At 38.7% G+C, this 26,551-nt stretch overlaps 1 protein-coding gene across 1 annotated transcript; it reads left to right on the forward strand.

Annotated features, from left to right (window-relative positions):
- Positions 1–26,096, forward strand: LOC310638125 (complement factor H-like). Its single transcript, XM_083358902.1, has 7 exons — positions 1–137; positions 1,785–1,967; positions 2,222–2,428; positions 4,214–4,393; positions 7,197–7,370; positions 8,506–8,688; positions 25,724–26,096. The coding sequence occupies exons 1-6, from the start codon at positions 74–76 to the stop codon at positions 8,685–8,687; spliced, it is 990 nt and encodes a 329-aa protein (XP_083215028.1). The 5' UTR covers positions 1–73; the 3' UTR covers position 8,688; positions 25,724–26,096.
- The last annotated feature ends 455 nt before the right edge of the window (positions 26,097–26,551 follow it).

Consider the following 26,551-nt stretch of genomic DNA (forward strand, 5'->3'; position numbering starts at 1 on the left):
GCAGGAAGAAATCAGCTGCAAAAGCCAAACTGCTGAACTGAGGTTTTGTGGTTCAGATATTGCCTGAAAAGCTATGAACAACTGGCTGCTCCTGGTCATTGCTTTTCTTCTCTTCCCAGGCTGTACTTCTCAAAATGGTAAGTTAAGAAGAAATGAAATCAAGGGGTTACTAAGGAAATCAGTTTCTGCTGCATTCATTAAAAGAACAGTTACTTTTAGCAACAGCAAAGAGTTCCATTTTTCATTTGAAATGGCAGATTGTTTCAGAATATCACAGACTGATAAGTACAATCCCCTTGTCAAATACAACATTTTTCAGCAACTGATTTGTGAATAGAAAAATACTTTGCATTAGTATTGGAAATTCACACCCATTTTGAGGTACTCAGTGCTTTTTTTGTAAAAGAAAAAGGTGCCGGAACTCACACATGTCATACAATCTGCCTTGCCTAACCTACAAGGTTCCATCCAAAAAAGGTGCCGGAACTCCGTTCTGAGCGTTCTATGAGAAAAAAAGCCCTGGAGGTACTTGATTTGAATTAATAAAGAACCTGCTATGATAATAACCAAGTGATTATCATTTCTAATAATGTACTTTAAAACTGGTGTAAAAGTTTAGTCTTTGATTTCATTGAACTATTTTGTTTAATGGTTTATTTTACTTATAAACAAAAAATCACCAAATTTGAAATGAACAGTTGTAAAACTGGTATATATTTATTGATTATATTTCCCCACCATTTAAACATTTAGATGGTATTATTCTAAAAACATATAAAGTAGAGAAAAAGGGCTTTTCTTGGCACTAAATCCTACTGAAGATTTCATACTTAATTTTTTCTGGGCTTATATAGAAGGATATGTCAATACTACACCTAATTATACTTTCCCCCAAATCCACAAGAGGGTATTAACTAAATAGTTTTTTCTCTACACTTCCCTACAGATGACATGATTTTTTATGACAGCCTTTATTAGTGCTCTGGTCTGCCACTATAGCACATAATGTCTGCATAAGAGCATTGATCACATAGGGATCTTATGTAATATTTTATAGAAAGGGGCGTGGTGACTCAGTGGGTTAGGATGCTGAGCTTGTCAATCAGAAGGTCGGCAGTTTGGCAGGTGCCGCATAGCAGAGTGAGCGCCTGTTACTTGTCCCAGCTTCTGCCAACCTAGCAGTTCGAAAGCACATAAAAATGCAAGTAGAAAAATAGGGACCACTACGGTGGGAAGGTAACAGTGTTCCATGCACCTTTGGTGTCTAGTCATGCCGGCCACATGACTACAGAGACATCCTCGGACAAGCGCTGGCTCTTCGGCTTTGAAATGGAGATGAGCACTGGCCCCTAGAGCTGGAAACGACTAGCACGCATGTGCGGGGGAAACTTTACCTTTACCTTTTTATACAAAGGAAATGAGTCTTCATAAGTCAGAAGTTTGAAATGTTAGAGATGTATCTCAGGTTTACATCAGGATAAGTACAAAAGCAATTGGTAGATAATTCACAGTGAGAATATCCTTTAGGAGAAGACACAGGGGAATAATATTCACGTTACATGATTTGTTTATATTGATACTAATCGAGCCTTTGAGCCAGTCATTTATTTAGCACTATTTCTGGGTGCATTTTAAAAATAGTATAAACACATACAACTTGAATTTGTTGCTCATTAAAACATATTTATTAGTGTCTTTTGTAAACGGTCAGAAATACTGATGGGTGTTTTCTTAGTTTGAAATATGGACAAAGTCTTCAATCTTCATGCTTTCATGTTTAATAGAAGGAGAAAAAAACTGTAATGGTCCACCCAGGATTGAGAATGGGGACATTATTACTTTGTCTGAGCAGCAGTACAGATCTGGCTCTTCAGTAGAATTCAAATGCCAAAGGTTTTATGCCATGGAAGGCCAGAAAATATCTTTTTGTAACAATGGGATCTGGACAAAAGTGCCCATTTGTCTCGGTAAGTAGAAAAGAAAATCTTCATCCAATTTTTATGAGCAGTTCTAAGCATTAGGATCCATTCATTGCATTCTTTCTCTCTTGCATAAATTGGTCTTGTCTGGCAGCAACTCTCCTTTATATACGATTTCAGTTCTAAATCTGAGGTGAACTGGTTGTAGGTGAAACCTAAATTCTATTATTAGACCTTTGCAACAAGATTTGGATTTGCATTTGGATCCTTCTCTAACAGATTAATTTTCTTTTTCCTCTGAGATCCCTGTATGATTCCCACGGCTGAACTGGAAAGGCAGAAGATAGAAGTTAAAGATGGAATGGATGCCTCTGAAAATATATTTGTGCAACGTGGACATTCTATAGAGTTGATCTGTAGAACAGGATATGTCCTTGCAGCAGATTCTTCCCAATCAGCCTCTATAATCCATTGTGATGGCACAACCCCCATGATTCCTAAATGCAAAGGTGACTCAAAGGATTTAATTTTACAAACCATGGCTAAGTTAGTACAAAAACAGCACACGGCATCCTTGAGAGTTTTTCCAGAAAGATTGCTCATTCATCAATGCAGGATAAAATATCTGCATGGCAATACTGTTTATATCATCGAATGGTATAGTACAGCTAACATCCATAGCTGAGCTACTATATATTTCTATTTTTAAAGAATTTATAAACTGTTGCCATACCAAAATCTAATTTAGTTAATGTTAGAGAATATTGATTTACTTCTGATCTTGGTACTAGTAGATTAGTGGATGCCTAATGAGGGACATTTTGTATTTCTAGAAGTTTAATATTTCTCAGAAACAGTAGTTTCATCATAGGCATCAGAAGAACATTATGGAGATATTTGTTTGTTTGTTTATGCATTCATGACATTTGCCTAATTGATAAGAGGATGCCTAATGAGAGTCATTTCTCAATTCTAGCAGTTTAACATCTCAGAATCAGTAGTTTCTATAGGAATACAAAGGCATAGGAAGAACTTCATGGAGATGCTTGTTTGTGCATTCATAGCATTTCTCTATCATGTTTTTCCTTGTGGATTCTAGGCAACTTACAGATTTAAAAATAGAAATCAAAGAATAAAAAATGCACACTTATACACACATGTCCCTGTAGCTCTTCAGTCACCTGTAGGTGAGGAGAGAGGCTACAAGCCTCATCTTAAGGCAGCTGACCCCAAAGGAGGGGAGCTGCAAGGAGAAGACTTTATATCATTCCCTGACCAAACCGATAATGATCCTTTGCAAACGTTGTCTTGCCATTCAAGCAGAGGTTATTTGAAAAATTCAGTGTCATAGACAGCCCATTCTTGAACCATATCCTGCTTTAAAGGTAGTGAGCATCTCCTTGGATTGCATCCAGAGAAACACTGGTATTGAATGTAACTTCTACACCAGTGCTGCAATATTACAGAACTAAGATTGCATAGCAAACATGCAATATATTGAATTTTAGATCAGCTGACATTTCCAGGGTTCACCCAGGGCAATACCAGGAAGAGCAAAGTGATTGATTACATGTTGTGAAGGTGGTTTCAATTCTCAACAACCACATAGATCAATTTTCTCCAGGACAATCTATTCCAAGTGTGATCCTTTAGATCAGGGGACTTCAAACTTGGCCCTTTTATGACTTGTGGACTTCAACTCCCAGAATTCCTCATCCAGGCATGCTGGCTGAAGAATTCTGGGAGTTGAAGTCCACAAATCATAAAAGGGCCAAGTTTGAAGTCCCCTGCTCTAGATCTTACAACAATGCATCCATCACCATGGTAACTGAGCCCATCTATTGCATCAGGTAAAAGCAGAACCATTAAAATGTGTAACTCCTAATTTGCAATTCTTGAGGAATTGCACTGGGATTGACAGTGGGACTGAATAGCAAGTATGGAAGTATCACATGGTAGTTTTACATTTTAATTCAACACTAAACTGCAGGGGAAGAATAATTATAGCAACTTGTTAAAATTTATTTACGATCTTCAAAATGAATATCAAGTTACTAAAAGCAGTTTTAGTTTGGATGGCTTATTTCACAGTATATTTTCAGTATCAGTGGGAAGTTTTAAATTAGTTAGTACCCATCAGTGGCTGCTGATTAAAATTGTCTGATAGTGCTATATATATATATTTTCAAAATAATAATATTGTTTTTTCTGTGCTAATACAAAGCAATGCACATCATGTGATATAAGCGCAAGGTTTTCTTTTTTCAATATAAGATATGATTTATTTTCTCTAGAAATTATATGCAACTCTCCAAGAATATTGAATGGTTCTTTCCGACCTAAAAGAAGTATATACCGTGATGGGGATCTAATTCAAATTCAGTGTAACAATGGATTTACCTTTGAACCAGATAATAGAGGACAGGTGGTTGAATGCACAAAAAATGGATGGTCACCTGCATCCAAATGTGTCTGTAAGTAGAAATTGCATACATTCCTATGATTTTGGCCAATTTAACTCTGTACAAGTGTAATTTTTCACATTATTTTACATGAATTTCTTTCTTTCTTTCTTTCTTTCTTTCTTTCTTTCTTTCTTTCTTTCTTTCTTTCTTTCTTTCTTTCTTTCTTTCTTTCTTTCTTTCTTTCTTTCTTTCCAAATCTCACCCAGCACATTTTAGCAGATTTTGCACATGTCCAAAATACTTATTTAGTTGCAACAGGATACTGTATAGGACAGACTTGAAAAAAGGATGTTCTATCAGAAGAGAATAAACAAGATTATACAATTGCATTCCCATTCAACTTGAAAAGGTTCTAAATACTTACAGAATATGAACAAAAAATGGGTTTCAACAAAGTGTGGAACATCTGCTTATCAAACAAACATATATGAATAACCAGTTATAGGCAAATTCACAGGCAGAGAGGTACACACTGGAAAAATAACACAGACAGTAGTACTTTCCCTTAGCAAATGAATAGGCCTATTGTAAACATAGATACAAATGATAGGTAGGTTAACCTAATGTTTCCTAAATTTTGAACTAAAGGTGTAAAAGTTGTTAAACAGCTGGAAATGTTAAATGTTGCAGTATGAAATGAATAGCTTTTTAGAGAGTGAAAGAAAAAGGCAGAAGATAATTTATTACAACTGCCTTGTTCCAGAAATAAGAAGAATCTCACTTCCTGATTGATGTACAAACGTTTGTTTGTTTACTTATTAATTTCATTTATATAGCTGCCCATTGTGTACCAGGTATTGGGTGGCTCACAACCAAAATATAAAGTCCCATCTATCAACAATGAAAAATATTAAAAACCTAGCATTATAATCAAATGTAGGTCACCTTAGTCCATTTCTGGAGGGAGGGGCGGAGGAAGCTAGATCTCAAATGCTTTTTGAGAAGTGAAAAGATGTTCCATTGGTCAGGGACTATCATAGAAAAGATAAGCTTTCTAGATCTCCTAAGATGGCAACATTTAAGGGAAGGGGCTAGCTAGGTGCATGCATAATGTATCTGATCTGGTAGGATGGTCCTATGCCATATAAGACTTTAAACTCAATAAGTAGCTCTGTCATGACCCCAGCTTCAGATATAAATTTGAAGAAGTTGCTCCTGTTGAACCTGTGGAATATCAGTCTCAGGAGACACAAAGACAAGATTCAGATGAGGCTGAAGAAACACAGGGATTCCCTGGACAGCTGAAGAAGTCAGATGTTGATGCCAGGCCTCCAAGTCTCTCCACCAAACAAATATGATTCCATGAAGTTTCTTCCCCAGCAAGGGAGAAAATCTCTTAATTATTGACAGGTGGCTACATCCTGATTTAAAAAGCAGCTGTGACCATATTTCCTTTGCTGAAAACAATGTCTAAGCCTTGGTTCTATTGTGAGGTTCTTGCAAATTTTGTTCATGTAAGAAGTCTTGAATCTCTGACAATTGGACTGGCTGACAACCTGACCTGGCTTTTGGAACCCTGGACTGGAATTGGACTATTCTTCTGCATGCTTCTATTAAAAAAAGAACACTTCAGCCAAGCTTCTGGTTCATTAATATTCTTAGTTCACTGTTAATCTCTGCAACCTTGAAATATATTTGCTAAATAATATTTCCATAGCAACCATATTTGAACATGAAATAAATTTAAATTCTTTCCTTTAACTATCCTCTCCTTCCTTCTACAAATTTTGCTGATTTTCTAGTAACAGCAATTTCATTCATTTGTTATCTAGAAAGAAAATGAATCAGCTACAAAACTAAAAGGGAAGCTTTTCTTGTTTTTCCCCCTTTTGACTATTTCTTTATGTCCTTAAGTCTTTGACACTCAGTAATTTTATAGTCACATGGTCTCTCTCATTTTGCATGATTGCATTTTCCTTGCCGTTATTTTGCAAAGTCCATCAATTCTCTTTTCACTAAAACTTTAAACAATCTGCATTCCCATTAAAGTATGTACTATTTATTTATTTCAGAAGTTATCTGTAAAAATAATATTTCAAATTTGACTGGGTTTCTAATTCATTTAATACTTATATCATGATCTTGTCAAGCCTTTTAGTGGTGACTTTAAAGTCTTAAAACTGTTATTTCTTTTCTTTAATCCAGAATGAAGTCTCCCTCATCAAATGTTTGCTGTTCTGAAAAGCCCTTTTAACTTTAAAATAATTTTAATCCGAATGTGCTTAAGTGAACCCAATGCCCTTAAAGGTTTCATTGTGTTACCTTGGTTATTTTTCTTCCTCATGGATGGTTCTAATCAGTGTTGATTGAAGGTGTAGCTCACAGCTCTTACTTTACAGCAGGGGTGTCAAACTCACAACATCACATGACATGTCACGACGTATTGCAACTTTATTTTGGCATTGCTGACAGTAGGATGGGCGCAGTTTCAGTATGATGCATCCGGCCCACGGGCTGGCAGTTTGACACCCCTGCTTTACAGGTTGCCTCTGTGCTCAACACCCTCCCCACTTCTGTTTAATATTAACATGAATACACTGGGTGAGGCTGAAGGCATTTCATTTGATTGTGAAAATAACTGAACAGTAGATGGCTTTAAGATTGATTATGGTCCATTCCCAGTGAGTGTGATAAAAGAGTCATTTATTCAATCTAATCCTACCTAAATCCTATTAGGATGAAAAATGAAATTAGAATTACAGAATGTCTTTTCTAATAATTTATGTTTGATATCTAGCATTTCTCTTTTTATTATTATTCCATTGATTACAGAGAATATTCATGAAAAAAACCTGTTGTTTGCATTTTATAGTAGAAATAACTTGCCAGGCAAACCACATTGAACATGGAACCATATTATCTCCAAATTCCATTTACAAGGAAGGTGAGAGAATACAATTCTCATGTAATGAAGGATACAGATATGTTGACAGACCAGATGCTTTATGTACTAAGAATGGATGGAGTACAAAACTTCAATGTACACGTATGTATATGTTGCTAAGGTCATGGTTACTCTGAAACTTAAACACATTGGGTGCATAGGCTTGCAGCTCCAATCAGATAATTTAGGGAAGGAGACTTTGTGTGTTTGTATTTGATTTCATTTTCACCAGAGATACTTATATATGACTTGAATAACAAGTATTGTCTTTTTCTGAGCCATCTTTCTTTTCTTTAACATGCAAAAAATGCTGTTTCAGGTTTCTTCTGAATTTATGGCTTATTTATATTAATGCTGATTGCCTAAAGTAGCTATAATTAGTTTTAAAGGAATAATTTAAAAAGTGCCACTGATTCTATAATTTCAATGTTGTTACCAGTCATGGAAAAGTAAAATTTGGGTCCATAATTTCCTGAAACTTGTGGAACCAAACTGCATTCTATATTGTCTTTTAATTTTAATTGATCAGACTTAAAATGTCTAAGAGATGGGCATTATTTTTCTGAAGATCATTTGTCACAAGCATTTATTTCTGTCTGTAATCTGCCATACATAGTCTAACTCTGCAATAAACGTGGGGCCAAATGTTTCATGCATCATTCCTTGGACAAGGGAAATGTAATTAATCAGGACAGACATCTTCTGTCTCAAAGTTTAGGAAAAAAAACATTTGTTTCCTTTAGGGACAATTTTGGTGATAGTCCCACAAGGGAGCAAAACAAGCTATTTTTGGAAGTATACATAAGAGGCAGAACTGAGCCACAGAAGTTCAGTTGGCCATAGGATAGTGGTCAGAAGAAATTCTATTTCCTATCGTGCTTTTCTATACAGCTTCAGATTGCCCACATCAAGGAAGTGTGATTGCCTGGCAAATATTTTTGAGGAAGGATCCTCTTAACAAATTTCAGTGAAGGTAGTCTTGAGCTTAAGTTAGTCTTAAGCTTAAGATCAGCCATCTGATGAGGACTGAACTGAACTGAAACATACGAGTCAGAGAAAGTGCCACAGCATGTGTTACAAGCAAATTGGGGAAAAAAACACCCATAAAACAAAATAAATTCTATACCTCCACTTCAAGGTTTATAGCATGAGGATCTCTCCTCATTTTGCAATAAATTAGTCTTATAGGCAACGAATGACTTATTGAACATGTATCTCTATTCATATTCCTCCATAGAAATGGAGTGTCCCCCTCCAGAAGTGAAAAAAGGCCACATTAAACCTAAGCGATCACAATACATGTACAATGATGCAATTGAGATAACCTGTTATAAACGGATTTTTTCTTTTAAAAGAGTCCTTAGAAAGTACATTTCTAAATGTACTGCTAATGGTTGGAACCCCCCTCCTCTCTGTTAAGGTAAGCTGCTTTTTAATTTTTTTTGGTTTTAGTTTCTTTCTAGAGCAGAAATTGCTTTATTGTTAATGAATGATAAATTGATTTATTCCCAATGAATGTTTATGAAATAATAATGGTAGCTGGAGACTAGTTTATTATAATTAGCAGTAACAATGATAACATTTCTATAACTTTTCTTCTTAAAAATGTTCTAAAGTCCTTTAAAATATTCATAAAATTGTTCAACAAAAAGCAACGAAAAAATGTATTAAAACCAAATTATATAGTAATAACCTTATTCCATAGCATCAGGGCTTTTTTTCTCATAGAACGGTCAGAACGGAGTTCCGGCACCTTTTTTGGATGGAACCTTGTAGGGTAGGCAAGGCGGGTTGTATGACATGTGTGAGTTCCGGCACCTTTTTCTTTTACAAAAAAAGCACTGCATAGCATGATGCTACTGCACAGAAGACTTGCTTCATGCTGTTACTAATCATAATCCATAAGCCACAGCACAGGGCTCTGAATATTGTAAGGACCCAAGATGGTGATTTAATCAGAATGAGTCTTTAAAGACGCCAGATCCTGTCACAATCAGAGAAGGAAATCCAGTGCTACAAAAGTTAGTTTACAACTTTTATGGTTTTGTAAGGTTTTTCAGCTCAGAATCCTAATAAATCCCAATGATACTCTGAACACGAAGCCACTGAAGACAGTTTTATTCCTGTGATCAAAGTAATAACCTGGGTGTCACACACATGCACATTGTGAGACAGAGGAGAATGAGCATGCCTTAGTCAAAAAGACTCTGCCTTTTATAACTAATACACTTTTTTTCTTAACATTGCAAGGTTCCTGCGCATCTAAAGATTTTTTTTTGAAATATTTTATTGATTTTCTAATTTTACACTTAAATATTTAAAAAGCAATGTGGCAGCTGGGTTAATGAATAATTCAATAACATACAAAAATCTTTAGTACAAATCTCAAACTACCACATCAATATTTCCTCTCCTTTTCCCTTAATATCTATTGTCTCATATTTAAAATAATAAAGTTCTTATTATATCCATTAAGTAAAGATAGCATTGTTACATTTATCAATAAATTTTTAGCTTATACATATCCTAGTTACTTTAACATTCAATCTTTATAAACAATGTCCTGTAGTTAGTTTTTCGCAATTTTTAGTTTCCCAATTTTTAGTTTCCCATCAATATTTAAATTTAACATTTGATATTTATAATTTCCAAATTTTTGGTAACCAAAGCTTCCTTTATCACAATTCTTAACAAAGTCTAATATTCAAAATACACATCTTATCTATTTGAGTATATTCTATTTCCCACCATGTAACATCATCTAATTAATAATGCAATATAACATTTCTTATTTTCAACTAGTTTCCAAATGTCTTAAATTTAATGACCAAAATTTCTCCTATTTCAACATCAAATATTTCCTCTCTTTTTCTCTTGATATCTACTATCTCATATTTAAGCTAATACAGTTCTTATTGTCTCAATTAAATAAAAACATATTTATTGCATTTATCAATAAATTTTTAGCTTATTATATATCTTAATTACTTTTACATTAAATCTTTATAAACAATCAATATCCTATTTATTTGTTTTCTCCAATTTTTAGTTTCCCATCAATATTCAAATTCAACTTTTAGTATTTATACTTCCAAGTTTTAAATAACCAAAGTTTTCTTTATCTCAATTCATAACAAAATCTGATATTCAAAGTACACATGTTGTGTATTTAAGTATATTCTATTTTAATTAGTAATATAAAATCCTCGCTGATAAATCAAAACCCCAATTTTCTTCAGCCTTATTCTAGCTTTCTTCCTTTGCCATCTCACCTTCCATGTCAGTGCTTTTAGGTCATCAAATAGATCTTCCTCTATTATTATATATATTATTTGAAATAAAAGAGACCATCCAGTAGCCATTTTTTTGGAAGGGCTAATAAATCGTCTCTCTATTATTCCAGATTATTCCCCATAATTGTCCTGGTATGTTTATCTTCCCTTTGGTCTGTTTTTCTTCTTGCTCCTCAAGTTTCTTCTGGTTTATATAGAAAGTCTTTTCCATTTTCAGTGTTGTCAGTCCCTTTTCTGAACTTTCCATTGACTGTATTTTTTGGTCAGTTGAATCCTCTGTCATAGTATCTAATTGTTCCACTTCTTCTGTTATGTTTTGTGTAGTTGATTCTTTAGTTGTAGTCAAAATTTGAGTTCCTATATCTAGGCTGACATCTTGTTCTTTTCTGTAGCATCTTATTTCATCACAAGAATGGTTTCAGGTATTGCTTTTAACATAAGGAGAATCTGTTCCTGGTCTTCATCCATATTCTCTTAGTAGTGTGTTAAATTAAGAGCTTCAAAGTCAGAGAATGAAAATAATTTCATAACTGAGTATAGAACACAGCTGAGCTTCTCACAGCTGATATTGTCAAGGTTGAAAAAGCCTTATCTGTAGTCTGGGCTTCCAGCCAAGTCTCCTTTAGACAATAACAAGTTGTAATTTCAAACTTAGAAACAAGATGTCAGCAATTCCATTTAAGATTTTTTAAGTCCAAAATTTTTCCCATTTTTATTTCTTTTTTGTAAAGAAAAACCAAGGTCTTCAATAAGGATAAGAAATCCTTTGGTCCCCAAATTTTAGAAGCATATAAATCTAGTTAGATTAAGGTTATTCTTTCAGTGTTTTAACTCCCCTGGATAGCCAGTTGCCACTATTCTTAGAGGGTGGGATAAAAGGTCTGTTCCCTCTCTCCTCACAGGGGGAAGATACTTTGGGCAGCTTTTGCAGGAGAAAAAATTGCACCTACAGAGCAACTTTCGACTCTTTCCAGGGTCTCCCAGTAGTGTAAAATCGAATGCAGGTGTATTATATCTGTAAACAGTTAAAGTACTGTATATATGTATTTACTTGTTAAACCGTATACGTGAGGGAAACCAAATCTGACAGGAGAACACGCGGGAACTTTGACAGCTGTCAAAGTTCCCCGCACGGCACAGGCGCAACCACTGACAGCTCGCGGCTGTCAAAACACCGAGCCATGCGGAAGCCTGAACTGTCAAGAACAGACGACGCGGATTGGTCCGGATAGACGCGGTGCCAAAATGGACGTTCCTGATTGGCCCTCACTGACAGCTGCCGGCTATAAAAGCCGGGCGAGTTATTCTGTTTTTGTCTTGCTCTAAATAAACCTTTTGTTAAGTAGCCTGTCGTCCCGAGTGGTCCTTCGGCTACTTCACTGGCGACGAGGGTGGGATCGCTCCAGAGCTGAAGTCACGGCCGCAGAAGAGAGTTCCCGGCCAGAGCTGTCACTGGAAGTTTTAACTTCCAACGGAGCGAGACCCAGGACCGGACGACATGGCAAACTTCGGCCGCGTGAGGGAATTCGACACCCGACACCCCGAAAGGTGGCAATCACACCTGGGCCAAGTCGAGGGATTCCTCCTCGTCAGCAAAATCACCGATGACAGAGCAAAGGCCGCCGCGCTGCTATACATCAGCGGACCCCCAGTCTACGACGCGGCCGTTGGGCTGTTCAGCCCGGTACCCATCACCGAGGTATCCTACGCGGACCTGGTAGACCAGCTGACGAAGCATTATTGAGCCTTGGTGGAGCAGTGGGCTAATGCCTCCTTAAGTAACACCAGCTGCCTGCAATTAGTGCAGGTTCGCATCCCACCAGGCTCAAGGTTGACTCAGCCTTCCATCCTTCCCAGGTAGGTAAAATGAGGACCCAGATTGTTGGGGGCAATTAAGCTGACTTTGTAATAATGCCGCTTGGAGTGTGTGTGAAAGCCCTAACAAGCAGGCATATACACAGAATGAAGGCTACTGCTAAGCTTGTAAGCCGCCCTGAGTCTTCGGAGAAGGGCGGGATATAAATGGAATTAAAAATAAATAAATAAAAAATAAATATTCCAGCCCGATCCGAACTGTACTGGCGGGTACAATTCGCCCAGAAGAAACAACGTCCAGACGAACCCGCAAACGATTTCATCGCTGGGGTCCGACACGCCGCGCGGAACTGCCACTTCCCCGACCTAGAAGACCGCATCAGAGACCAGGTGGTGATTGGGTTGAGGGACGAACGCCTACAGAAGAAGCTGACATCCAAGACCGACATGAGCCTGGCAGAGTTGACCAGAGAAATCATGGCCTACGAGTATAATCACAAGAAGAAGCAGACTACCACGACCCCAGAGAGCCCAGCGACCGTTTTCCAAGAGAGTGCAACCCTCAGCGACAGCGACGAGTCGGTGGATTTCACCGACAGAGAAGCCCTGCAGCGCAGAATGGAACGCAGACAACCGAGGAGAAGCGACACTTCAGATCGCCGAAGGTCCAGGAACCCCCCTCCGCCACCGCCGCGCTACGAGCAACGGGCCGCCTGCGCCAGCTGCGGGGGCAATCATGCCCGAGGAAGCTGCCAGTTCAGAAATGCTAAGTGCCACAATTGTGGGAAGACTGGCCACATCAAACCGGTGTGCCGCAGCAAGGGCCGTGACAACGTCAATGATTTGGAGGCAAATTCCCCAGGTAGGCCAGCTACCCAGGCCAACAGGGGAAAAACGCCAGGGGCCCTGGTAGAAACAATTGACAGGGTAAACAGCCTAAGCTCAAAGGTTAGGATCAGGGTAAAAATTCAGGGGGTGCCCTGCCTCATGGAGGTGGATTCAGGGTCAGCAGTCTCCTTAATTTCATTTGAAACATATCAGGAGATCTGTCAACAAGGCAAGGAAAAAATTCCTCTGAGGCAAACCCAGGTCCACCTAGCAGACTTCCAGAAAACCCCTATTCCTCTGGAAGGGAGGGCTAAGGTTACAGTAGAGTACAAATCATTCAAGGGTCCCCTAGAAGTGCTGGTAACGCCCGGGAATCGCACCAACCTGATAGGGCTGAACTGGTTCGGGCCGTTAGGGATCACCATAACGGGGGTAAATACTGTACAATCACCCAGTCTCGAAGCCGTTTGCAACAAGTATGCAGACGTCTTCGATGGCACACTAGGAAAATACACTGGTCCCCCCATCTCTTTACAATTAAACCCAGCAATCCCACCCATAAAGATAAGAGCTAGGAGAGTGCCCTTTGCCCTTAAAGAAAAAATTGAAAGGAATTACGCACAAATAGACAGAGAAGCCCTAGCAATAGTCGCAGGGGTTAAAAAATTTCATGACTACCTTTATGGGAGACCCTTCACTATATACACAGATCACAAACCCCTATTAGGGATATTCACTTGGAATAAAATAACACCTCAGATTCTCTCACCGAGAATACTACGGTGGTCCACATTCTTATCTGCCTATTCTTATCAGTTAATCCATAAACCAGGGAAGGAATTAGGACACGCAGACTGCCTCAGCAGACTGCCAATTCCAAGCAAGGACCCAGACCCAGCCCCAGCTGGAATGATCCTAGCAATTTCGCAACTTCCAGACTGTCCTCTCTCTGCTAAGATTATAGCAAACAACTCAGCTAGGGACAAAATACTCAGCAGAATTCTCAGGTGGACCACAACAGGGTGGCCAGCAAAAAACCCACACCCCCAATTCCAGCCATACTTCAACAGGAAAAATGAAATATCTTCACATAGGGGATGCCTGCTATGGGGAAATCGAGTCATAATACCAAATAAGAACACAAATCAAACGTTAGACATCTTACACGAAGGACACCCTGGCATTGTCAAGATGAAAGCTATGGCCAGAAGTTATGTTTGGTGGCCTGGCATAGATAAGGAAATAGAAAAATATGTGGGAGGGTGCTATACCTGTCAAGCAACCCAGAACGAACCACCCCAGGCACCAATTCACAAATGGGAAACGACAAAAAACCCATGGTCACGCATACATTTAGACTTTGCAGGACCTATCCAGGGACAGAGTTTCCTAATTGTAGTGGACAGTTATTCTAAATGGTTAGAAGTCACTCCCCTTAGGAAAACAACGTCAGGAGCCACTATACAAGCCCTAAGGAAAATATTTGCCACACACGGCCTCCCAGACACCATAGTTTCAGACAATGGCCCTCAATTCACCTCTCGTGAATTTCAGATATTCGCTATGAAGAATTGTATTAGGCTGGTCACGTCTGCGCCCTTCCACCCATCGACAAACGGGATGGCTGAAATTATGGTACGCTCCACAAAAGAAGCTTTGAAAAAATTCGTCAAAGGGAACTGGCAACGACGACTCAGCCAATTCCTAATGTCACAACACGCAACTCCATGCACAACAACGGGCAAATCACCAGCAGAACTAAGATGGGGGAGGAGGCTGATAACGCGGCTCGACAGACTGCATCCTGACACATACCCGGAAGAAAACAAGCAAACCCCCCCCAACCGCACACTCAAATCAGGGCAAATGATATGGGCACGATCATACTCAGATAAAAACAAATGGGTCCAAGGAACAGTGCTAAAACAAACAGGACCCATTTCTTATCTAATATCCACAAAAACTCACGGCAACCTACGCCGCCATATCGACCAACTCAGACCCAGACAACCACCACACACCCTGCAACCCCCTCCAGAAATACTACCGCTGCCAAACCAAGAGGAAGAGGAGCAAAGAGACGCACCACCGGCAGACCCAGACATCGCCCCACTTCCACGTCGTTCCAACAGGAACCGAAGGGCCCCCGCCTACCTAAAGGACTACCAGTGGGCAGGTTCCAACGACCGAGAGGGAGGGAACGCTCCAGGGGAGGGGTAAGGGGTGTATTATATCTGTAAACAGTTAAAGTATATATGTATTTACTTGTTAAACCGTATACGTGAGGGAAACCAAATCTGACAGGAGAACACGCGGGAACTTTGACAGCTTTCAAAGTTCCCCGCACGGCGCAGGCGCAACCACTGACAGCTCGCGGCTGTCAAAACACCGAGCCATGTGGAAGCCTGAACTGTCAAGAACAGACGACGCGGATTGGTCCGGATAGACGCGGCGCCAAAATGGACGTTCCTGATTGGCCCTCACTGACAGCTGCCGGCTATAAAAGCCGGGCGAGTTATTCTGTTTTTGTCTTGCTCTAAATAAACCTTTTGTTAAGTAGCCTGTCGTCCCGAGTGGTCCTTCGGCTACTTCACAGAAGAAGGAACTCACCTTCCAGCATCCGTGTTGGCTGCGATGGCAAACTGGAAGTCTCCTTCTTTTGTTGAATCTCCTTATCTATCAAGCATGTTGCAATTCTACATCTCTAAGCTCTGAATACACAATAGCTCAATAGCTGGCAATTAGCCCAGAAAGTTAACTTGTTACTTCACAGGCAGTACAATAGAGAAGCAAAGGAATACACTTGCGATCCAAGGAGAAAAGGAGGTGGAGAAATTCATAGTGTCCAATATTCTGTGCCAATCATTTTCAAATTTGGGATATCATTTTGAGCTTCCAGTCAGGTTCACACATTGCTCCCAAAATTCTTCACAGCCATGGTTTGCCTCAGTACATAACCATTGGCTGCCCATTTTTGAGCTCTTAGTTCAGTGCATCCAGGTTTGTAATGTCCAATTCAGGCTAGCCAATATGCAAGCCAGGCTATTAAATTTTCTTAAATTGCACATAGTGAGCCCCAGGACACCCAATCTGAGTCCACCAGTGCAAGATATTCAGGGCTTAGGTTTGGAGATCTCTTTCCTGCTGCTTCCCTAGTCAGGGCATATGAATTGCAAATCACCTGAGAGGGCCTGGTTCCCTGGCCCTTGGAATTTGCTGGAAGTTGTTTCTACAAAATTTTAATGACATAGGGCAAGAATCAGGCTGGAGCTTTACTGAAGGTAGGTGAAAGAGATAGACTCAGTGTGATTATGAATGGTGTGTGTGTGTGTGCAGCTACTAATACAAAACAGGTGATACAAACATTCTGGATAAATTTTCCTCCCATCAGACAGAAATCCAAGGTGTTCAGGACTTGCTGTGACAACTATTCCCAAATGTCATCACTCCATAAATACATTCAACTGCTTAATTACAACACAAATGGGGCAAGAAAGAAAACCTCCCCTCATAATCTTCCTAGTTTTCTTCTGAGGTTTCACATGTGGACCAATGGCTCCAGGAACTCCTTCCTTCCTCTGCACTTTCACAGGCATCTGAGGGAATGGTAGGACTTGGGAAGATCTGTTTCACTCAGATTGCATGGTGGCTTTTTAGTAGATGGCTGGATTCAAACCCCAATTGCATGGCTCAAATGGATGGAGACAACATCTGGGTCAGTGTGCTCTGCTTCCAAAGGTTGGGGGGGGGGTCATCTGTGTAGGGCTGAAAGAGATAAGAGCAAGATTTCCTCCCCCCTTTCTGGGTGGATTCTCCCAGGAGAGGCAAACAAAGGCATGGAGAACAGAGGATAAGAAGGAGAAGTAGAATGGGGGGAGGGTTTTAGCTTGCAGACAGAATTTGAAAAGGCATTAATACTGCAGTGGTTAAAGAAACAGATAAGATGGGGACAACACAGATGAGAACAAAAGAAAGGCTGGATTCTGGTAAGACAACATAAATGAAAGGCCTCACTTCTGAACTGAACATTTGCAACATGTTAGGATTTCAGGACTTGCAACTTGAAAAATGCTGGTCATGTTTCAGGAAGAGGATAGACAGATAAAACCCATTTACAACACATACAGTAAATGCAAGAGTGAAACTTTTCTAACAGATGAACTTAAAACATTCCCTCCTGCTAACTTTGTGCTGTTCTTAAGAGTACCGAGAGGGAAAAGGGAAAAAAAAACATTTTTCTTCACTCTGTTGGCCAAACAAACAGAGGGAGAGTATTTTCCTTTTGATGGCTTATTTTAAGCAGAATTTCAAAATTATTTTCTCTTTGGATTAGAGACAATTAGTCATGTTTACGTCACAAAAAAAGACCTTGACACACATATACACACAAAGACAAAGAAAAGAGAACAGAAAAGGGAAACAGAGGTCTTAGTTTTACACATCCTGGTCATTCCCACCATAAATCACAGTTAACTCAAATTAGGGAAGGCACAAATCTTAAACATACCATGTGGTTGGAGAGAGAGAGAGAGAGAGAGAGAGAGAGAGAGAGAATCACTATTTCTATATTTTAATTTCTTTTTAAGTACCTTTATTTAGTCAAATTGGTTTCCCAGCAGAACCCTGAGCAAAGTCCATTTTTTATAGTTTCTCTACCTATCTCTTTTTCATACCTGCCTGAACGAGTAGTTGATTCCTGTCCTAGGCCTTAAGCAAGCCTTTACTGGGGAGCCTATCTCGACCATTGAACTAGAACACCCCATGATTCCCTTATTCCTGATGCAGGGGTTCACTTTGGTTCTATCAGGTCCAGTGCACTGAGGCCTCCTAGTGAGACTTCAACCTAGCACCATGGATTTGGGTCAAAAAGGGACCCATGGAGAACACTGGATCCCTCACAGAGTACTGGACACTCCTTTAGGGATCTACCACCATGCTTTCAGACCAAAAAGGGGGTCTGTCGAGGACTCTTCTGCTCCCCTGCAGAAAGTCCAAGCTTTACCTTAACCTTTCACCACCACTGTATGTGGACTTTTTTTTTTTATTGAAAAGTTTTAAAATACAGTTTTCCTTTAAAAAACCCCCCTTCCCCCTCCCTATACCCCCCCTACCTCCCCCCAACCTCCCTCCCTCCCCCCCTCCCTCCCCCCCCTCCCCCCCGACTTCCCAGAGCTAAATACAAGGTATATATATATATATATATAAAGGCAATCATAAACAACCATATACTAACAACTATAAGTTCTAAAATCCATCACTCTCTAGCTTATATAGGATAAAACACACCTTAACAATATTAAATATATATAAAAAACTAAAATAAAAAAAGAAAGAGAAACGAAAGAAGACTTATTCGAATGCTACATAAAACTTCTTAACCCTATACTTGTTCTGGATAAACTCAATCCATTTTCTCCATTCCATAATATAACGTTCTTGCGAATGATCTTTCAAATAGGCCGAAATCTTCGCCATCTCTGCCAGGTCGGAAACCTTTAAAGTCCACTCTTCTATGGTCGGCAACTCCTCTTTCTTCCAATATTGGCCTATCAAAAGTCTTGCCGCCGTAATTAAGTTCAACATCAGCTTATTGTCCACAACTGTAGCGTCTGCAATTATTCCCAGCAAAAAAAGTTGCGGACAAAACTTTATCCTCTGTTTAAAAATCTTCTGCATATTCCACCAGATTTTTATCCAAAAAGCCTTAACCTTCTTACATGTCCACCATATGTGAAAATATGTTGCATCCTCATCACCACACCTCCAACATTTAGGCTGATAATTCGGATACATACTTGCAAGCTTTTTAGGATCTAAATGCCATCTATAAAACATTTTGTAAAAGTTCTCTCTTAGATTTTGAGCTTGAGTAAATTTTACGTTTCTCACCCAAATCTTTTCCCACGTGTCCATTGTAATAACTTCCTGGATGTTTTGGGCCCATTTAATCATACAATCCTTAACAAGCTCTGTTTCCGAGTCAATCTCTATCAATGCAAGATATATCCGTTTAATATGTGCTGGTCCCTGATTTCTAATCTGCTTTGTCAAATTTTCATCAGTCATTGTAAATCCATTTTTCTGGTCTTCTTTCCACCTGGCCTGTAATTGAATATATTGAAACCAAGTTTGAACAACCTTCTCTTCTCGCAAGAGGCTATATGATTTCAAACACCAAACGTTCCTTTCCAGGCTTAAAATTTCCTTGTACGTAGTCACATCATGTTTGAAACCAGCATGTATATTTTCTATTGCGTGTTTTGGAATTGCCCACAATGGTATCTTGCTGCTTAGCTTATGTCTATACTTCTTCCAAACTCTCAGCAATGCCTGTCTTAAAATATGCATCCTAAACACAGTATCTACCTTCTTATCATACAACAAATATGCATGCCAGCCAAACAACAAATCATGGCCCTCAAGATTTAATAACCTCAATTGCGTCAAATTAATCCAATCGCTTATTCCTACTAATGCAGCAGCTTCATAATATAATTTAAAATTAGGCAGTTTAAGGCCACCTCTCTCACGAGTATCCTGCATGATCTTAAGTTTAACTCGTGGCTTTTTCCCTGCCCACACAAATTTATTGATACCACGCTGCCATTCCTCCAAGTTGGAATCTTTCTTAAGAATCGGTATCATTTGAAACAAAAATAAAAATTTGGGCAGGACATTCATTTTCACTGCTGCAATCCGTCCCAACAAAGACAGTTGCAATTTTTGCCAACTCTCCAGTTCTTTTTGAATCTTCCCCCATAGTTTTTCATAATTATTTTTATATAGCTTTGTATTAGAGGGCGACAAAATCACCCCCAGATATTTAACCCTTTTAACAATCTCAAATCCAGTTAATCCTTCTAAGAGAGCCTTCTGTGAAACTGTCATATTTCTAGCCAAAATTTTAGTTTTCTGTATATTTACTTTAAATCCAGAAACATTCCCATATTGTGTTATTATCTCCATCAGGTCCACAACAGAGTTCTCTGGCTGGGTCACTGTAACAACCAGATCATCTGCAAATGCTCTCAGTCTATAGTCCTGATCTCCAACTTGTATCCCCTTAATTTTTTCCGAATTCCGAATCTTAACCAATAGTATCTCTAATGTTAACACAAATAACAAGGGCGATAATGGACACCCTTGCCTTGTGCCCTTCTCAATATTACATGCTGCTGTCAGGCTATTGTTAACTATAATTCGGGCAGTTTGTTTTTGATATAATGCCCTAATCGGCTGCAAAAACTTTTCCCCAAAATCCATTTTATCTAACACTTTCAACAAAAATTGCCAATTCAATTGATCAAAAGCCTTTTCAGCATCTAAAAAGATTAGCACTGCAGAGATCTGGTTGTGCCTTTCCAAAAACTCTAACACATCAACTATATGTCTCACATTATTTTTCATTTGCCTACCACTAATAAACCCCGTTTGATCCCCATGAATCACCTGTTGCAGAACCCTCATCAGTCTATTAGCCAAAACCTTAGCAAATATCTTATAATCTGTATTTAAAAGCGATATCGGTCTGTAATTTTTAACTTGAGTAGCATCCTGGTCTTCCTTCGGAATCAAAGAGATAAAAGCTGTCTTCCAAGACGGTGGCACCTTTCCCCCCCTCTGAATTGTCTGAAACAGTTCCTTTAACGGCTTTTATCATCTCAAATTGTAAATTTTTATAAAAGGCCGCAGTCAAGCCATCCGTGCCTGGCGCCTTATCGACCTTCAGTTCCTTAATTGCTATAAGAATTTCTTCTTCTGTAATCAGTTGATTAATCCCCTCTTTTTGTGCTTGCGTAAGAACCGGGATGCTAGCATTCTCCAAATATTTATCAATATCTTTTACATTAATTTCCTCTTTAGTATATAATTTCGAATAAAAATCCACAAAAGCATCCTTAATAAGATTCTGTTGAAACACAACCCTTCCTTTATACTCAATCTTGTCTATATTAGAGGCCCTTTGTTTTTTCCTCAGTCTATAGGCTAACCATCTGCCTGGTTTATTAGCGTTGCAAAAAGTATTGTGCCTAGCAAACCGCAGATTGGTTGCCACTTGATCTGCCATTAATTTATCAAATTGTCCTCTTAACAGTCTAATAGCCTCCTTGATCTTCACATCCTCTGAATTCAAAATCAAAGCCTTTTCTTTTTCCTTTATTTCATTCTCCAGTTCTTTCCTTCTAGTTTCCACTGCACGTCTATGTCTATTATTCATATATATCAACACTCCTCTCATATAGGCCTTGCTAGCATCCCAAACCATATCCATAGAGGTACCCTTATTCATATTAATCTCAAAAAAATCCTTCATCCGCTGTTTACATTCTTCCACATTTCTCTGATTTCTAAACAAATTCTCATTTACGCGCCACGTGTATGTGGACTTCAAATGTCCGGGAGGACCTCTGCTTGCTTTCCAGAGGTAAGGGACGCTCCTAGCCCAGGGCTTACCTTCCTAACTTGGGGCTTTGATTACAGGGCCTTATCAGCTGGTTGCCCAAATCCAATTCTCTCATTCACTCAGTCCATTCCATTTTCACATAGCCCCTCCCTTTTCCCTAACAAAAGGTCCTGCACTCCGGCCAAACTCCCATGCTTTCCAAGGTCTGCCACTTGAACAGATCCTTTCTGTGGTTAGGAAAGACCAGAGGGAGCAAAATCCAACTGTGATTGGGGAAAAAAGGTCTTCTCACTCTCACAGAGACATACACACATTTATCTCACTCCCCTGGGCTTTAAAGTTAAAATTTAGAGGTACTCACCTTCAACTTCTTTCCAAAACAGCCCTTGAGCTCAAACTCCCTTTACTACCCTGGCTCCACATGGGCAGGGCCTGGGAAACCCATCCAGAGACACAAAGGGTCTGCTGCCAGCAAGATGGGGCTTACCAGTTTCAGTCTGTTGGAGAGGTTAGCTTGGAGTCCCATCCTGGGTGCCAAATTGTTGAAGGAAAAGTCTTCATCCTGGTTCAGTCCAAGCCGGGAATAAACAATATGGCAACTGCTTTAGAAAAAAAGTTGCAGTTTATTGAAGAGGAGAGCCAGACAGAAAGATGGCTCTGGAAGAAAAGACAAGAGAGCACATGTAAGGAGTGGGTTTTTATACCCTCTGGGGCTTTTGTTTGGAGTTGTTTCCTGTTCCTCTTTGAGGCTTTGTATTTCCTGTGTCATGTAGTCTGACTTGAGTCTGGATGTGCCCTTTGACATCTGTGAGTTAATCCTATTATGTCCTGTCTTAGAGTTTGGGTGGGGTATGTAGATTTTAGGTGTCTTTGTCTTCCTAAGCTTCTAGCTGGGGACCTCCAACCTTCCTGGATTATTTACATATGCATCTCCACAGAGCTGGTTTCTGCTTGGGGGAGGCTTTTCTGCCTCTTTAAGATCCTTTGAGGAAATATATTTTTCTGCCCTTTTAATATTTCCTTCTCTGGGGGCTGACTTCCCACAACGCTGACTCTGTGAACTGCTTAGGGAGGGCTGTAAAGGTAATACTTAAGCGAGTATGTAAGTCTAAGTGCTACTGCTATTGTTATAATTGAAATCTCTTATTCAACTTGCAAAGTTTCCAAGCAAGTTAGTGGCAGAAATGTAACATTGAGAGTAATGTGGGAGAAGAGAGTAAGCTGAGTGTCCAAGGGCCAAGAGGCATTCCAGGCCAATTGAATTTTTTTCCTTGCTAATTAGTAATTTTAAAGAAATCTTTCAGTCACCATAGACCAGGCATGTCAAACTGCCAGCCCGCAGACCGGATGCATCACTCTGAAACCATGCCTCCCCATTCCCGGCAATGGGGGAAAAGTCGCAATACATCATGCGATGTCACATGACATCATGGGTTTGACATGCCTGCCATAGACAAAGAGGAAGTCTTTTCTAATAGCTATTGTGATCCTTTAAAACCAAAAATATTTTTGCTTAGTGTTCTGTTCATGCACTTCGGTTTGAATGTTCACAAAGGTTTCAACTATTTGGGGAGTAGAGATATGATAAAAGATTAGTTCCACTTCTTTGTACTGATAACCTGCCACTTGGATTGCTTTTGACAATGAGCGACAAGTCTTCTGAAAGCTTCATGTGACAGCAAGAACAGTAAACCTGTCTACCAGTGGTCTGTAAGACTAGTAAATGTCCATCCAAAAATAACCAATTTGATAAATCTCTGGAAGGAATAAATAGCTGAGGTGGCGCATTGGTTAGAATGCAGTACTGCAGCTATTTCTGCTGACAGGCAGGTTGGGGACAATGCTGTGTATTCATACTCTCAACAAACTGTTAAAGGAGGCCTCTTTGCTTCAAGAGAAACAGTAAATGTAGATGACCCTATAGGAACACACGCAGTCAAATTTTCTAGCACTTTTTTTCATGGCACACAAATAGAATGATTGTAACGTTAGGAGCAGACTCATAACTTGAGGACCATAACTTTGATTAAATGAGGAATGGAAGGAATATTACTGAAATGGCAGGGCAGAAGGGCTGAACACCAGGAAAAAGGTTGAATGGAAGTGATTGCAGGAATGAAATTATTAGTTATAAAGAGGGAAAGGAAAAGACAGCAAATGTTTCAAATGAGTCAGTAAATACAATACAAGTCTTCACTGTGCAGAAGCCATATTGTTACATAGAGAGGGAGCATCCAACAGGAACCAGAAATGCATCACAGAAACAATAGAGATGAATCACAGAGTAGCAAAGTGACCTAGGAAACAAATACAATAGAGATGAATTATAGAGCTGCCTATAAGGGAAACTTAACATCCATAACAGTAAAACTTAGAACTGTCTAGGTCTAGAAAAATAGAAACACAAGGATCTCATGCCCTGTTTGGTTTACAGGTCCTTGAGAAACACAATGAGCACACTCCAATCTGTATAAAGGTTGTCAAAAGCCACACACTACTTAAGCACTATTGAAATCTATGTGATCCAGAAATTGTTAATGGTGACTTATCCAAAGGTGATAATTTGGAAATTAAAGATGTGGGTATAGTTAGCAATTCTGATGCTAAAATAGTTTTCTATAAAAATTGAACTTTAAAATAAAATAACCTTAAAGAGGTAAGGACAACAATCAAATAAAAAATAAATTAGCCAGAAGGTTGCCCAGTAGTTGAGCTTTGGCAGCATCTTCCTAAAATGCTCCAAATTTCCTCTTTAACCACCACTGAACACAAAATCTGTAACTCATGAGGAATTGACATGTCTTCTCAAAAACACCGAATTTTGAAGAACTACCTTATTATGCTAAATCACAATAAGATATGAGATATGATATTATGACAATATCATTATCTGAATGAATTGTTTAGAAAAAAGATATTCTGGGTTTTTGGTGTGTGTGTGTGTGTGTGTGTGTGTGTGTGTGTGTGTGTGTGTGTGAATCTGCTTAGATTTGTATCCTGATTCAATATCCAGCTATTGTATCAAGTTATCTAACATGTTGCATGGAAAAAAGGAATGTAAATCTTTCTGGTCCTAGCCCATAGATGTAGTATGCATTATGGGAGCTCCCCCAAATGGCTGGCAATTTTGATGGGGAAAAAAAATAAAATTCCAAAGGAAATATTGATCTCTGAACATAACAGCAATTCTGAAATTCTCTCTGTTTAAAATCTCCTCAACGATACTAGTGAGATTTTATATTCTCATCAGAGATCACAAGATACTTTTTAAATTTATATCTCGTGAAGCTGCCTGATGTATGCATAAAGCTAAATTTAATCAATGGTCTTACTAACTTGTACAGTGACTTTGAAAAAACTCAGCAACATCTAGAAAATGGATATCTAAGTCTGAATACATTCTAGACATTCTACCCCTTTCAGGTAAAATCTTAATCAAATCATCTTCTGCTTCAAGGAATTTTTTCTCAGAGACTGCTGGGAAGATGGAAGTCCTTCTTCCAAATTGCAGCCAAGTGCCACTTTTTGTCTTAAAACACCTAACTCTTTTCTAAAATCATCAGGAAATGAGTGGGTAGGAGATTTCAATCTGCAACCAAAGTCATATCTACTGGACTATGAATTGTATTCCAGAGCCTGCTATTCAATCTATAATAACAGTATTAAAAAGTACTACTTTATCTATCTAATGATACCCCTGTATCTGAACAGCAAAGTTTCATGATCTTAAGCTTAGAATTGGAATGATGCACAATTTTTCCTGATGAGACAATCAAAGAATATTCAATGGAAAGATTTATTTGTTAAAGTATTAGCTGATGAAAGGGTTTTTATTTTTTAGGACCAAAGCAATATATATTAGTCCTTAGCTTATGCAATTTATGCAGTTTTTGAAGTTCCTTGAATAACAAGTGAAGAAGATTTGAGGCGCAACAATATTAACAGCTGAGGTGGAAGGAATGGGATAAAATATATTGTGGAGATGGAAATAAAGTTGAATTTCTATGTAAACAAATTACTTGCATAAATGGAAAAAGCAACTATCCATATTGCATTAATATATGTATGTATACTTTCCCCTTCTCTCCTTGTTTTTTTCCATCTTTTATTACCAGCATGAAAATAAAATATTCATTCAGACAATTACAATGGCATTCCTTTTTAACCAGCATGGAGATGTCAGTAATCACGAATCATTCTCTTTAATAACCCTACATGAAACTTCATTGTGTTCTGGAAAATTCATGAACTATGGATTGTCTGCAACTTTTCACAATGCATCTTGAAGATAAAAGCTTACTTTCTAAAAGCTACATTTTAGTACTTATTATTGATATAGGCCATCTTTAAATATTATAATATGTGATATACATTTTTCAAAATGTACGTGAAGTCAATAATGTAACCTCAAGGTATAAATTTTTAGCCAAAGCATTTGATTAATGAGAATTACCAATCATCAGCCCTTCGTAAAGCACTGACAAGAGAACATTGAAAATGATATTTTAGCACAAAGTGTTCATTAAATGAATAAAATTCATCTGCAAAAATGATTTTCATTTTTATTTTCTAAAAATATGTAAATTCTGACAGATATTATAGCTAAGATGAATACATGTTCTGATGCTGTTTTCCTCATGACTTATGCCTAAAAAGCTCTTTCACAACACTTTTATTCACAGGTAGCATTTACTGTCATGTGTGATGATTTAGATTTATATAAAGGTAAATAATTCCTTGTCAGTTATTTCTGACTCAAAGGTATAATGATCATTTCTGATTCTTGGCCGAAAGAGGCAGCATTGTCTGAAGACAATTTTGGTGGTCATGTGGCCAGCATGGGTATACGCCAAAGGTATACCACCAAAACAGTACCTATTAATCTACTTACATTTGCATGCTTTTGAACTGCTAAGAGGGCAGGACCTGGGGCAAGTACTGAG

This window comes from Vipera ursinii (genome assembly GCF_947247035.1).
Source record: "Vipera ursinii genome assembly, chromosome: 3".
In the NCBI taxonomy this organism is placed as follows: domain Eukaryota; kingdom Metazoa; phylum Chordata; class Lepidosauria; order Squamata; family Viperidae; genus Vipera; species Vipera ursinii.

What these genes read in the sequence shown, in the direction of transcription:
- LOC310638125 (XM_083358902.1), top strand. Translation starts at nt 74, where the DNA reads ATGAACAACTGGCTGCTCCTGGTCATTGCTTTTCTTCTCTTCCCAGGC. An exon ending in AAAAGTGCCCATTTGTCTCG is followed by an intron (nt 1,968 to 2,221) that starts GTAAGTAGAAAA and finishes TTTTCCTCTGAG; the next exon opens with ATCCCTGTATGATTCCCACG. An exon ending in TACAAAACTTCAATGTACAC is followed by an intron (nt 7,371 to 8,505) that starts GTATGTATATGT and finishes ATTCCTCCATAG; the next exon opens with AAATGGAGTGTCCCCCTCCA.